General features: G+C 49.3%; 1 protein-coding gene across 1 annotated transcript in view; it reads right to left on the bottom strand.

Moving 5' to 3' along the window:
• Nucleotides 1-14,230, bottom strand: part of TENM4 (teneurin transmembrane protein 4) — a 682,188-nt gene that overhangs the window by 574,261 nt on the left and 93,697 nt on the right. The window contains exon 2 of the mRNA XM_018043333.1: nt 13,916-14,017. Coding sequence (XP_017898822.1) covers nt 13,916-13,925 — 10 coding nt within the window. The 5' untranslated portion in view covers nt 13,926-14,017. The remainder of the gene's footprint in view (nt 1-13,915; nt 14,018-14,230) is intronic.

The following is a 14,230-nucleotide window of genomic DNA, read 5'->3' as shown; positions in this document are numbered from 1 at the left end:
TCCCCCTGCAGTTCTCTGTGAAGGTCGCTCTATTTCACCCACTGCTCTGGGCCAGTGGCTCTCCAGGGCCTCTCCCCCATCTCTGAGACATCCCCTGCACAACAGAGGGGAAGAACTCTGCCTTTGCAGTCAGTGGGTTCCAGGTACAAGCCTGGGTGCTGCCGTTTACCACCCGTGTGAGCGGCTGAACGGTCCCTGCTCCAGCGGTCTCGGTCGGGAGGAGGTTGGGTGAGAAGATGTCAAATGTCCTCCAGGCCTGGGATGCCTCCTGGAGGACCCACAGTGCCCAGGGTGGAGCACGGCCACCACTCCCCGGCTGAGACAGCAACAGCAGACCCCTACCCCTGCCCCTGCCCCAACTGTTGTGCAGATGAACCAGAGAACATACAGGCAAATACTGGTCAGCCACAACATTCTTTACAGAGTGAGAGACGATTTCATTACTTCATGTCCAAGTTTATCTCCAGGGTCTCCCGACTCCCTGTCTTTCTTGTACGTGTGTGCGTTTCATTTGGTGGTGAGGAGGAGAGTGATGGGGCGGGGGTGGGGGTTGTCCATTGGGGCTGGAAGAGGCGGAGGAGCTGCAGAGAAGTCCTCCAGACCATGCCTGGATTTGCTTGGTCGGAGCCCTGACATGTTCTGAGCAGAGATAATGAACCCGCTCAGACACTGTTCATCACTGCAGAAAACAGGCCTTCTGGGGAAACAGAGCAGGTGTCAGAAAGAAGGCGCCTCTGTCTGGCTCTGTGGAGCACCGCTGCATTTCCTGCTTGCAGGCCTAGTCTATGCGTCAGCGATACGGAGGCCGCTGCGCTCCGGTCACACCCGACTTGGGTAAGCCTAGACAGGAATCGGGGCTGCAGAGGGCCCCAGGGGGATGGCAGCCAGCCCACTGCTGTGAAACAGGGCCCTCTCCCTTTCCTGTGCCGGACACTGGGACTCAGAATTGCACCAGCCTCCGACCTCACCCTCAGGAAGATCCAGAAAATGGCAGAGTGGACATGAGCCCGGGGTTGGAGGTCAAGTGGGCTGAGCTGCCGCTGGCCCTGGCTCTGTAATCTTGGGATCTGGGGCAACATTCTAACTTCTCCCAGCCTCAGTTTTCTCATCTATAAACGGGGATGATGATGGTGGTGGAAATAACAATTGAGCTGCTATGAGGGTTAAGTGAGATAGAGCAGTAAACCAACACATTACTTAATAATGATGCTAGTTGTAATTGTTAGGGGAAGGGGAGAAAGTTAATGACTCATTCAACATGTTTGTGATGAGGGCCTGTTCTGTGCCAGGCCTTATGCAGGAAACTAATCTCTGCAGGCCCTCACTGGGGCACTGGGGAGGATGCTGATGGGGGGAAGCGTGGAATCTCGGAGCAAGAAAGAAGACCCACCCAAGCCTCCTCTCCTGACTCCTCCCGCAATCCTGCCTCCCTCCCATGTATTACTCCCTTCCACTCATACCCCACTTGGCTGCTCCTCCTGGATCAATAGTTTCTTCCCTAACTGGTGGTACAGAGGCCAGGAATCCCTAATTAATTAGGGACCCCTGGGAAAAATCCCAAACTCACTCCCTTAAAAAAATAGTCACTCAAAAGGTTTAACTCCACCTGGATGTCTGAACTTCCCTGATACCAACTGCTCCAAGCAGGATGAATATTAATTGTGTCTCAGAAGAAGAACCAGGAAATGTTGTCTTTGATAACTCACATGGATCACCCGATCTCTCTCTTGGATCATTCCAAGAGCTCCCAGGACATCGCACAGTCACATGGTCTCAGAGGGGAATTCTCCTACACAGGTTGCTCATGGTCTGCAGTTAAAACCACATTTGCAACAAGTCTCTGTACCTCTGGGACCTCTCTTGAACATGTGTGTCAGGCTGGATGGAAGCAGGGAACTCACGGCTAATAACATTTATTGAGCATCTGTTACGTGCCAGGAAATTTACATATAGGATTCATTGAATCCTTAGAACAACCTTGTGGTGGGAGGCATTCTTTCTCATTTAGGAGATAAGGAAACTGAGGCACAGAGAGAGGTATACCTTTGCCCAAGATTAGCCATCTTGTGGGGCTTCCCAATTGTTTCAACAGTAAAGAATCCATCTGCCAGTACAGGTGATGAGGATTCAATCCCTGGGTTGGGAGGATCCCCTGGAGAAGGAAACGGCAACCCACTCCAATATTCTTTCCTGGAAAACCCCATGGACAGAGGAGCCTGTCGAAAATCCCATCGACAGTCCACAGGGCTGCAAAGAACTGGACACAACGTAGCAACTGAGCACAGTCACAGCCACACACAGGTTGTGAGGGAGGCAGCTTTGAACAGGCATATCTGACTCCAATGCTCTTGCTCATCCAGTTACACCAGTGGTTCTCAGTTTTTTATTCATTACAATCCTTCCCAACATCACTCTGCACGGGCCCCGCAAACCCATTGCTAAGGAGACTTTATGGACTTTCCCCCTCTGCCCCGGCAAACTCCTCTACCTCCTGAGAAATGTTAATACTGAACATATAGTGTATTTCTGCTTATGAACTGGGCTTCTCAGAGGACCACAGTCACTATAATAACTAAGATTTTTTTCACCCCCAAGAACCAATCTTGCCCTCTGGGGGATGACAATGTCCCTGCAAAGGATATGTAAATTACACCAGTGATTCTCAAAGTATTGGCCCCAAGGTGGATGAAAGCAGTATCTACCCCTAAACAAAGACCAGGAAAGGAAAATCAGCTGGACCATCAGTTCTCAGGTGGGGTGTTCATACTTTCAAGGAGCTGGTGAGTCATGATCGTTTCATTTTTAGATTTGCTATCAGTTCTCATACTTTATAGACTCACTTCTCACTTCCTATGAGAAGCCTGCCTAGACATCCCTATCAGAAGCTGGGTTAGTCCCCTTCCACCTCCAGTTTCATTCTGCCAAAGCAATGGTCAGACAGTGGTCACTGTCCATGTAAACGTCCTTGTCTTTCTCTGTCTCTGCATCCCGAGGTCTAACATGGGCACAGCATGGAATAGGTGTTCAGTAAATGTTTGGGGAGTGAATAAATCGATGGGCAAATGACATTAAGGCTGCCCATGCTGCCTCTGCTGTGCTTGGCTAAAGCTTTTCCAAGGACCACACTGGGAACAATTGGATCATAGCAATGACACATAGGCCTGCCTTCAGAATGTGGTGCCTCCTGGGCACTTATCACACAACCAGAGTTCTCATTTGACAACACCTATAGGTAATGTTCCTGGTCAAGGCGCCTGTGGGGCTGAGATGAGCGCAGGGTGAGCTCTCAGGAGCCTGACGGCAATGGCACTGAGAGGGGCTTGGTCTGTGGCGTGGAAACCGCCCCTCAGTGTTCTTGGCACACACCATGGACTCTGGACCAAAAATACAGTAAACTGCCAACCCGTAATAATCAGGAAAATCTTAGCCAATGAAGCCCCATGATCACACCAAAAGAAAGATAGAGGTGACCACTTTCAACTTCTATTTCCACAGTATGTCTGCTTATTCACCCTAAGAAATTCTCCAAATGCAAGACATGGAAAAATACTAGATTAAATAAACATACAAACAATTTTTTAAAAATATAGAGAGCTGACCTGTCAGGAAAGGGAAGGGAAACTTTCAGAGGTCAAGATGACCACAAGATAGCATGAATCTCTAGAGGTTCCCAAGCGGGGAGTGGGGGACAGTCCTGGGTGACAGTCTCTGCCTGCCCTTGGTGGTCTGGGGATTTTAGTTTTAAAGAGTCAAGGAAAGAGGCAAAGTCAAAGTCCTTGAAAAGGTAGAAGTCAGACTGAGACCTCACTTAGGGTTAGGATTTCCAAAGGAGATATGTGTGCCATAATGAACAGGTGAGTCAGAAAAAAAGACAAAATCTACCCCACCAAAGAAGACAGCAAGGGAAACTTGGTTGTGGGGATGAGTGAAGAGAAAGGAAAAAATTTTAATGTTTCTTATGAGGCTTCCCAGGTGGTACAGTGGTAAAGAAGCCACCTGCCAATACAATAAATGCAAGAGATGCATGTTCAATCCCTGGGTTGGAAAGATACCCTGGAGAGGGAAATGGCAACCCCCTCCAGTATTCTTGCCTGGAAAATCCCATGGATGGAGGAACTTGGCAGGCTACAGTCCATAGGGTCCCAAAAAGTCTGACACAATTAAGCACACAGGTGCTTTTTTCAATGAAAAAAGTGGTCCTCACGTGGATCTGGTGCTTGACTACATATTACTTTATGCCCAGAAAAGAACTCTAAGTCTGAGTTGAGTATTGAATTTAAAGTAACCTCAAGTTGGTGATTCCTCCAGGCATCTAGCTTAGCAAATGTAAATTCTTTCTGGACCAATGAAAGTTCAGCTCAGGCCTCAAAGGATCCCCACAAAACAATCATGAACACATGATTTGAAAATTCACAGAACACGTGAGGCAGCGAGCCACCATGAGCAAGAGACAGCAAAAATAATGAACAAAAGAATCAGACCTATGGGTGCCGAAAGTATCAGATTCAGAAAAGAAAAGAAATGTATACAATATTTAAAGAGATATGTAAGAGTAGTCAAAGCATAAACAAAGAATAGGCTCTCAAAAAAAAAAAACAGGTTGAAAGATAACTAGAACTTATAGAAGTGAGGCTGACATGAGGCTTCCTGAGGCTGCTCTCAATATAGTCTATGCGTGGCGTCAGGGGGACTTCCCAGGCAGCTCAGTGGTAAATAATCTGCTTGCCGATGCAAGAGACACAGGAGATGTGGGTTCAATCCCTGGGTTGGGAAGAGCCCCTGGAGTTGGAAATGGCAACCCACTCCAGTGCACCTGCAGTATCAGAAAGAACTTTGGCATTGGAATCAGAAAACCAAAACACTGCGTGTCTTGGGCCAATCACTGCCTGTCTCTGGACCTCACTGGCCTCATCAGCAAATTAAAGCGTGGAACTAGATCACCTCTTAAGTCCAACTCTATCAACGAACATTCTACAATACAACAGTTCAGTTACTGGGCACCTGAGTTTTGAGTCACCTCTGATTATAAGGATCTTAGGAGACTATGAGCCCTTACAACAGTCCACTGAGATATGGGCTCTTATTATGACCATTTCATGTATTAGGAAACTGATGCGGAGGTTAAGTAACTTAGAATCCAGAGTGGGTAAACCAGGCTTGGACTCTATCAGTATGATTGCAGAGCCGGCTCTCTTCCGCTATGTACCCTTCTATCTTGTTTGACTCCTCACAACCGAAATTCCACCTCTAGGATCCTTTGACCTATTGGAAGTCTCCCAGGGCAAGGGGCAACTAAATGGCTCGCCGAGGCTGTTAAGAGCAACAGGAATTCCAACTCCAGTGGGTGGCAAGAGCATTGTGGAGTTAATTACCAGTGACCAAATATTAATATTAATAAGTACATCCTATGAACAAGGTTTGTGCTTACTTTAGACAAGAGGTATTTATGACGGAGCAGCCAACTGTAACAGATTGCTGGGGCTTACATTCCAAACACCCACTTCTGGACAATGCTTCACTCTGAAAGCACTGCTCTATGACTTGGTTTCCTCGTGGGTAAAATCTGAACCGTAATAGTACCTGCTCTCACTGGGTTGTTGCTGTGATTCGGTGAGCTAATACAAGTCAGGCGTGTAGTGAGCATGCCGCCAATGGTGGCTCTTGCTGCCGTCATTCTTATTAATTTCAACCCAGTGGGAAGGAGTCGGGCTTGGCAGCAGATGACCTTGATTCATTTCCAGCCTCCCCCACTTCCCAGCTGTGTGACTTCAAGCCATTGACCCTCTCTGAGGCTGCATGGCCCCATCTGTGAATCAGAAATAACAGTGCTTACCTCACTGGAAGTTGTGAGGGTTAAATGGACTGTGAAATGCCTAGCCAGTGGTTGACATATAATAGGTATTCAACAAATGTCTGTTCTCACCCCTGGCTTGCTGCACACTCGGCTTCTCCATCAGGGTTAGAATCCAAAGAGGCAAAGGATTCTGTGCTGAGATGTTGACGGGCTGCTCTCTCCTACCTAGGGAGCTTTCACAAAGCAGCAGTGGGTGGAGGATGTCCAAGCGCATCCATTTCACAGCAGGTAAGTCAAGGCAGCATAGTGAGAGAGGTTCACAGCTTCAGAAGAGGCCTTGCAGGCCATGACCTTGGCTGCTTTGGCTAAACTGGCTCTCGAGACGTGCAGCTAAAGATGCCATGAGCAGCAAGCCCCACCTTTATGAGGATCTGGTCTTTGAACCTGCTGAGGGAAAGGGCACTGACCTTGCCATTTGGAAATGAACCAGGGATTCAGCTTATGAGTCATTCTGTGATGCTTCTGTGCACCCAGGACTGCGCCGCAGCGCTGCCCCAGGGGTGGGGGACAGGCAGGCGAGGGCACCCAGGACTGCGCCGCAGCGCTGCCCCAGGGGTGGGGGACAGGCAGGCGAGGGCCCCATTAGAGGAGGTGCAGAAGGGCAGGAACATCCTCAGCAGTGGCCGTGTGACTCACTGAACCATGACTCCGCAAGGCCTCGGGGAAGGACAGAACTCCACCCCTGGTTTCCACGGCTGCCTGGTTGTCACTTTTCAAAATACTGGCAGAGGCTATCCAGAAATGGTTCCCTCATCAGGATTCCTCTTCTGAATGAACAGGGAACTTCTGGGTTGCGAGCTCCATCTGGGGCACCTTTTGGGTTTCATGTTAGGTCACCAGATCCTTCCTCCTCCTCCTTAGACCATCTGTGTGTTTACTGAGTCCAGACACTGATTAAGCAGACATTAGTTATAGAGAGGATGGTAGGATGGCAGGATGGTGGGCATCCCGGGTGCCTGGAGTGAAGATGAAGGTGCCAGCTCAGGGAGGGAAAAGGAGTCTTGGAGGACAGGCAGATGGTCTGGGCGGAAAGAGCCTGAAACCAGCATGAGGGTATGGCAGCCGCGGCAGCCCTGTTTGGACTGCTGCACCTCACCAATGGAAGCAGGGCGCCTCACCAGGACCAGACCCGGCAGCTTCTCCCCAGCTGGAGGATGGCATGGGGACCCCTGAGGACGACGCACACGGACCTGGCTTCAAAGCCCAGCTCCACCCAGAACTAGGACATAGGTGTCCCTCAGCAAGCATCTTCTCTGTGTCTCAGTTTGATGCTGGAAAATGGGACTGTCCCTAGCTCACAGAGCCCCAAACACATAGGTCTGCATAATGAGAATAAGACATGCTGTGTGCCCAGCACAGATACTAACCCACAGAAAGTTCAATCAATGTTCATTTATCTTTGCTTCACTGCCATAATTGGCACCAAACGTGACAACACATGCTTAGCCTCATAAGTCATGTTTGCTTTATTCAGTATTTACACAAGAAGCCGGGCTTCCCAGATGGCCCTAGTGGTAAAGAATCTGCCTGCAATGCAGGAGATGTAAGAGACGCGGGTTCAATCCCTGAGTTGGAAGAGCCCCTGGAGGAGGGTGTGGCAACCCAGTTCAGTATTCTTGCCTGGAGACTCCCATGGACAGAGGAGCCTGGCGGGCTATAGTCCATGGGGTTGCAAAGAGTCAGACACAACTGAAGCGACTTAGTACACACGCCTATGTGGACTAGCGTGTTCCAATTAGGATTATTTCTCCAACCTGGCCCTGAGCAAGGTAACTGCTCTGTCCCCTATTCTCTGAACCCCCAGGTTCCCAGTGCTAACCAGGATGGATGGCTCTGACAAGGCCTGACCACTCAGCTGTCTTTGAGTCACCAGTAACTCTAGTTAATAGTTAACATCTCATCTGTGACCATGCTGTCTATGAAAAGTAACAGATACAAAAGTGAGGACCACTGACTGTCTGCTACCTGCGGGGGAGCTGCCATGGTGGACTCCAAAAGGGTGGAACAAAGAACCGTACCCGAGGTTCTTGTTCGGTATTCCCAAAGCTAAAAAGTGTGCCTGAAAGATAGACATGCAGTTTAAAAAGAGCAGGCTGTAGCCGTAAACACGCTAGTTCAAATGAACAATACCAAGCCCAGGTGGGGTGGTGGGAAAAGTATTCGTGGGCTTTAGAAGCAGACTGACTTGCACTTGAATCCCAATTCTGCATCTACTAGTAAGGCATCCGGAGGCAGGCGGGCTTCCCTGGTGGCTGAGTGGTTAAGAACCCACCTGCCAGGGCAGGAGACCTGGGTTCAATCCCCGGGTTCGGAAAGAAAAGGAAATGGCACCCCACTCCAGTAGTCTTGCCTGGAAAATCCTGTGGACAGAGGTACCTGACGGTCTTGAGTCCATAGGGTTGCAAAAGAGTCAGACGTGTCTCAGTGACTAAACAACAACAATCCTGGGGTGGGGGTGGGGGTGGAGGCCTCAGTTTACAAATCTGTCAAGTGGAGAAAGTACTCCCTAAGTGCTGTGACGAGTAGATGATACGGTGAGTGCCTGGCACACGGAGAGTGCTTACTTAGCTGTTACTGTCCTTCATCTTTCTCATCTCCCCTTCTCCTCTAGATCACTGACCTCACTCTCTTTGTGACTGACTTTGAATGAGTAGTGGATGACCTCTGTCTGCCTATTGGTGATCACAGTCTTCTGCACATGTGAGTGTTCTACCATCAATTCAATGCTTGTGCAAGAGCTTCCAGTGGCTTATCATTTCTTAAACAAGAATAACAGGATGTCCCGGCTTCCCTGTATGGCATCCCAAGCCTACCACCAGGAGGCCTCGGCCTTTCAACCCTCTTCCGCTGCAGTATTCACCTACTGGTGCCCACCAGGATGCTGGGTGGATGATTCACGTTGAGCTAATATTTGTATATGGTGTGAGGAAGGGGTCTAACTTCAAGCTATTGTATGTGGATCTCCGGTCATCCTAGTACCATTTGCTGAGGAGATGACTCTTATTTCTGAGCCTCAATCACCTCATCCCTAAAATGACCTTGAGAAGGTAATTCCACTGCTGGGCATATACCCTGAGGAAACCAGAATTGAAAAAGACACATGTACCCTAATGCTCATTGCAGCACTATTTACAATAGTAAGACATGGAAGCAACCTAGATGTCCATTGGCAGATGAATGGATAAGGAAGTTGTGATATATATACACAATGCAATATTACTCAGCCATAAAAAGGAACACATTCGAATCGGGTCTAATTCGGTGGATGAACCTAGGGCCTGTTGTACAGACTGAAGTAAGACAAAAAGAGAAAGGCAAATACCATATACTAACACATATACATGGAATCTAGAAAGATGGCACCAACAATTCTACATGCAGGGCAGCAAAGGACACACAGAGGCAAAGAAGAGTCTTTTGGACTCGGTGGGAGAAGGCGAGGGTGGGATGATTTGAGAGAAGAGCACTGAAACATAGAGAAGGAAATGGCAACTCACCCCAGTAATCTTGCCTGGAGAATTCCATGAACAGAGGAGCCTGGCAGGCTACAGCCCATGGGGTTGCAAAGAGTCAGGCATGACTGAGCAACTCTCACTCACACTCACTCATTGAAACATATACATTACTATATGTAAAACAGGTAACCAGGGCAAGTTTGATGCATGACACAGGGCACCTGAAGCTGGTACTCTGTGACAAGCTGGATGGATGAGAAGGGGAAGGAGGTGGAGGGGGCTCAGGATGGAGGGGACACATGTATACCTATGGGCGAGTCATACTGATGTACGGCAAAAGCCATCACACCATTGTAAAGTAGTTATCCTCCAGTAAAAATAATTAATTAAAAAAGAGACTACCCAGTGAGAAAAGATCACTACTGTGAACATTCAGGGAGATAGAGAGAAAAGAGTGTGCCGTGCGGGGAGTGGGGTGGTCCCTGGCACACAGCAGTCAGCCGACGGCTATAACCGAAGACACGAAGAACAGGTTAGCAGGAACTGAGACAGTGGTTGTCCTCATTTCTCCTGGACCACAGGCGCTCCCTAAAGATCGGCCACGGCTGCAGCCCACACACCTGTCACGAGAGCTTGTGCCATCCTCAGGACAGCGGTGTCCAACCCCCCTTCTCAAGAACCTCTTCTGACTGGCCCGGATCACCTTCTCGTCTCCATTTCCCTTGTTCCTCCCCCACGTTCTATCTTAATTTTGCATTAAATGTTCTTCGTCTCAATTAATCAACTACAGTTTTGCTAGCCCACACAAATCTTTTTAGGCAAGGTGGTGGGAAGGCATGAATGAATGAATGAGTCAAGCAAAGAAAAGGCCCCTAATTTAAAGCCAGAACAATGAGGCCCCTGAACTAAAGGGCTGGGCAGGCCACCCCAGCTGGAGGGGTCAGAAGTGGGCCTGTGTGAGGCTCCCTCCAGCCCAGCGCTCTCCGCACACAGCCCCCCACACCCCCTCCCCACCCTGGAGCAAGAGCAAGCCTTTTAAGTCACATCTCCCTCCTCCACCGTGTTTGCAACACCTCCCAATTTAGTTTTCTCTCTGAATTTCGTTAGTGTCCCATTTGCCTCGTCTTCCTGATCTCTGAGGCAGGCGCTAAGCAGGGGGAGACTCAGTTGGCAACAGGGCTCCTGCCTCCTGACTGTGGGTGAGGGAAGGAGGAGGCGGACAGGCACGGCGTTTCTGGTTAACTCAGTTCAGCCCAATGAACTGTTACTGGACGCTACCTGTGTGCCAGGCTCCAGGGGCCCCAGATGAGGGTCTGAGCTTGCCCTGGAAACTCTGGCTCAGGGGGATGCAGGAACAGTGCCTGGGTGATGTGCTGCAGGGGAGTGGCCCCGCTGGGCTGGCAGAGTGAGTAAGAATGAGGGGGCAAGGGCGGGGAGGAAGGCAGTGGGGACCTTCCCGGAAGAAGGTGCCAAGAACGGAAGAGCTTAACGAGTCGAGTCATGCTATGGAATCTTTTATTCAGTTGTTTGTTTACTCATTTAGTCATCCAGTGCGCACTTCCTGAGTGCCTCCACATTCCAGGCAGTGTTCTAGACATCAGAACCCTGCCGAAACAACAGAGTAACCCCCTGCCTTCATGGAGCTTACATTCCAATGGGGGAAGAACAGAAAACAGAGTAATATACAATGTGCCACATGGAGATAAATGCTACCTAGGAATGTAGCATTCAAGTGAGCCTGAATGGGGTAGAAGAGCTCACCTGCAGCCCAGTCATCTTCCCTTGCCGAATGAACCTCAGTTTTTTCACCTTCAGTTCAGTTCAGTTGCTCAGTCGTGTCCGACACTTTGCGGCCCCATGGACTGCAGCATGCCAGGCCTCCCTGTCCATCACCAACTCCTGGAGTTCACTCAGACTCACGACCATCAAGTCAGTGATGCCATCCAACCATCTCATCCTCTGTCTTCCCCTTCTCCTCCCGCCTTCAATTTTTTCCAGCATCAGGGTCTTTTCAAATGATTCAGTTCTTTGCATCAGATGGCCAAAGTATTGGAGTTTCAGCTTTAGCATCAGTCCTTCCAATGAATATTCAGGACTGATTTCCTTTAGGATGGACTGGTTGGATCTCCTTGCTGTCCAAGGGGCTCTCAAGATGGAATTATAAGAACTACCTCTTGGGGTTGCAGCTGTTTGATGAGATACATCAGTCAAGTACTTGGCACAATGCCTCAGTTAACGTCACCCCATTTTACCTGTCCCTCTCTATAAATGGCAAAGATCTCAATAGGTGTCCTCAGAGGACTATGGCTTTCCAGGTGGTGCCCGTGGTAAAGAATCCACCAGCCAATGCAGGAGATATAAGAGACATGGGTTCCGTCCCTGGGTCAGGAAGATCCCCTGGGGAAGGGAATGGCTAACCATTCCAGTATTCTTGCCTGGTAAATCCCACAGACAGAGAAGTCTGGCGGGCTACAGTCCATGGGGTCGCAAGAGTTGGACATGACTGATTCGACTTAGCACGTACAGAAAACCACTGTGTCTCCACTGGCAAACATTTATCCCAGCTTGTAGTTATAGACATTCACTAGGCTGAGAGTAGAGGCTACATCTGTTTTTGTTCCCTGTTATATTCCCAGAGCCTAGAGTGGTGCTGGGTCTATGTCAATATATAATGTTTTTGCTGAATTGGTGAATAAATGATTGAATCTAAGGTTATATATGATCTAGGCTACGGTGCTTTTTAGCTGGGAGACCTCAGATAAGATAATTAATGTCTCTGGGTTAAGTAATTAGCCTCCAATTAAAATAAATAAATTACAAAAATACTGATAATGTCTTTAGAATGTGTCAATATCACTAGTTCTGAAAATGAGTTATTTGGTTGGAATACCAGATTAAAGGGCTTCCTAGGTGGAGAAGGAAATGGCAACCCACTCCAGTATTCTTGCCTGGAAAATCCGATGGATGGAGGAGCCTGGTAGGCTATAGTCCATGGGGTCAAAGAGAGTCAGACATTACTGAGCGACTTCACTTTAGGTGGCACTAGTGATAAAGAACCAATCTATCAATACAGGAGACATAGGGATGTGGGCTTGATCCCTGAGTCAGGAAGATCCCCTGGAGAAGGAAATGGCAACCCACTCCAGTATTCTTGCTTAGAGAATCCCCATGGACAGAGTAGGCTGGTGGGCTACAAGTCTATAGCCTCGCAAAGAGATGAACACAACTGAGGTGCCTTAGAATGCGCACACACACCAGATTAAAAAACTAAAGAAATGTAACAAAAAAAAAAAAAGTCTGAGTCTCAGTTTTCTTACCTATAAAATGGAACTCATAATATCTACTATGATAGAGGCAGTTACCACCCATCAAATATCTATATTTCCCAGAGCCCTAGAAACCAGGTAAGACCACATGATTAGTTCTGGCCCATAGGCTGTGCCACTTTTGAGCCGAAGCATTTAAGAGCTAGTGCATAATCTTCTGCCACCTCTTCCCCTGATGCGGAGACCAAGGCGGCCCCTTGTTCCAGGGGCTACACCTAAACCACGGCAGAGCTGTCATGAGCCTGACCCCTGAGTCACTGGGTAGAGCAGAGCCCTCCACCCTTTGGTTAGATAGGCAGCAAGAGCAAGAAATAACCCTTCACTGTGTTAAACCCCTGAGATTCCGGAGTTCATTTATTACTGCAGCACAACTGAGCCTAGGGAGACTCAGGCTTCTACCCAGCACAGTTGTCCACAAGGTAGGAAGAAGTCTTGGTTCAGTTTGTTGTAATTCAGTTGCTCAGTTGCATCTGACTCTCTGCGACCCCGTGGACTGCAGCACGCCACGCTTCCCTATCCTTCACCACCTCCTGGAGTTTGCTCAGACCCACATCCCTTGAGTCGATGATACCATCCAACAATCTCAGGCTCATCCCCTGGGTCCTGACCTTTCCCCCTGATTCTGTAGCCTTCCTGATGACCCGGGCTCCATTCATGATTCCCCCTTTCTCTCTGCCATGTTCTTTCTCTAGCTTGAACCATCCTTCTACTCCTTACTCCTCCCCCGTGTGTTCTGGTTTTGCCATTCCACAGCAATATCAGAAAAGCCCCTGGAAAGCCATTCTGGCTAGTTGGACCTGGCCTGCGGACCACCTGTCCTCTGGGCAGCTGCCAACCCACTTCCTCCTACCTCATTCTCAACTACACCTTCAATTCCACTCCAACTCAGCTTGAAATGTAACCACCAAACTCTGGATCCTGCCCCTGGTGCCTTGGGCCCCAGGATGACTGTCAAGGCTGTTGCAGCCTCTGTGGACCTGGATATGCACCGTGCTTCCTGAGTGCCAGCTCCCTGCTCACACCCGGCTGGATGCCTGGCCCTTGCCCACCCTCTCCGCCCACCAAGCTGGCACTGGCTTGGCTTCCAGCAGCCACCAATCTTGCCGCTACATCTGCTCTCCAAGAAGGCTACCGACACCCTGGCCTGACCTCTGCACTCCCTAGGCAGCTTAGTTGGCAAAAGCCTTCAATCTGTTTTCAGATTCTAAGACGCCATTTCTCATCAAGACCACAGGTTTGCCGTTGATGACACAGAAAATCAGAGCGGACAAGGGACTGACCTGGCTCCATGTCAGCACGCTCTGAAGAGTCAGCAGTGTCCGTGGGCCCTGAAGCCCTGTCTCCAGGGCCATCAGATCCTGGAGGATGGGATGGGATCCTTCCTGTTGAGGCAGAGAACAGAGATTCAAGTGAGTGTGGTGGCAAGGTGTCCTTGACCGCGTGTAGCAGATCTCTCACCAGCAAATGTGCACCAGTAGGGAGAGGGGACTGGTTCCTGGTCCCCCAGGCATGAAGAAAAGCAAGTGGGGTCTCAAATACCCTGGGAATCCTGCACAACACCCTGTCTGCAACCTTTCTTTCTTCTCCCATCTCAT

Source organism: Capra hircus, chromosome 29, assembly GCF_001704415.2.
Source record: "Capra hircus breed San Clemente chromosome 29, ASM170441v1, whole genome shotgun sequence".
Lineage (NCBI taxonomy): Eukaryota > Metazoa > Chordata > Mammalia > Artiodactyla > Bovidae > Capra > Capra hircus.
The sequence above is the reverse complement of the archived record's forward strand: the minus strand, read 5'-3'. Positions and strand labels throughout refer to the sequence as shown.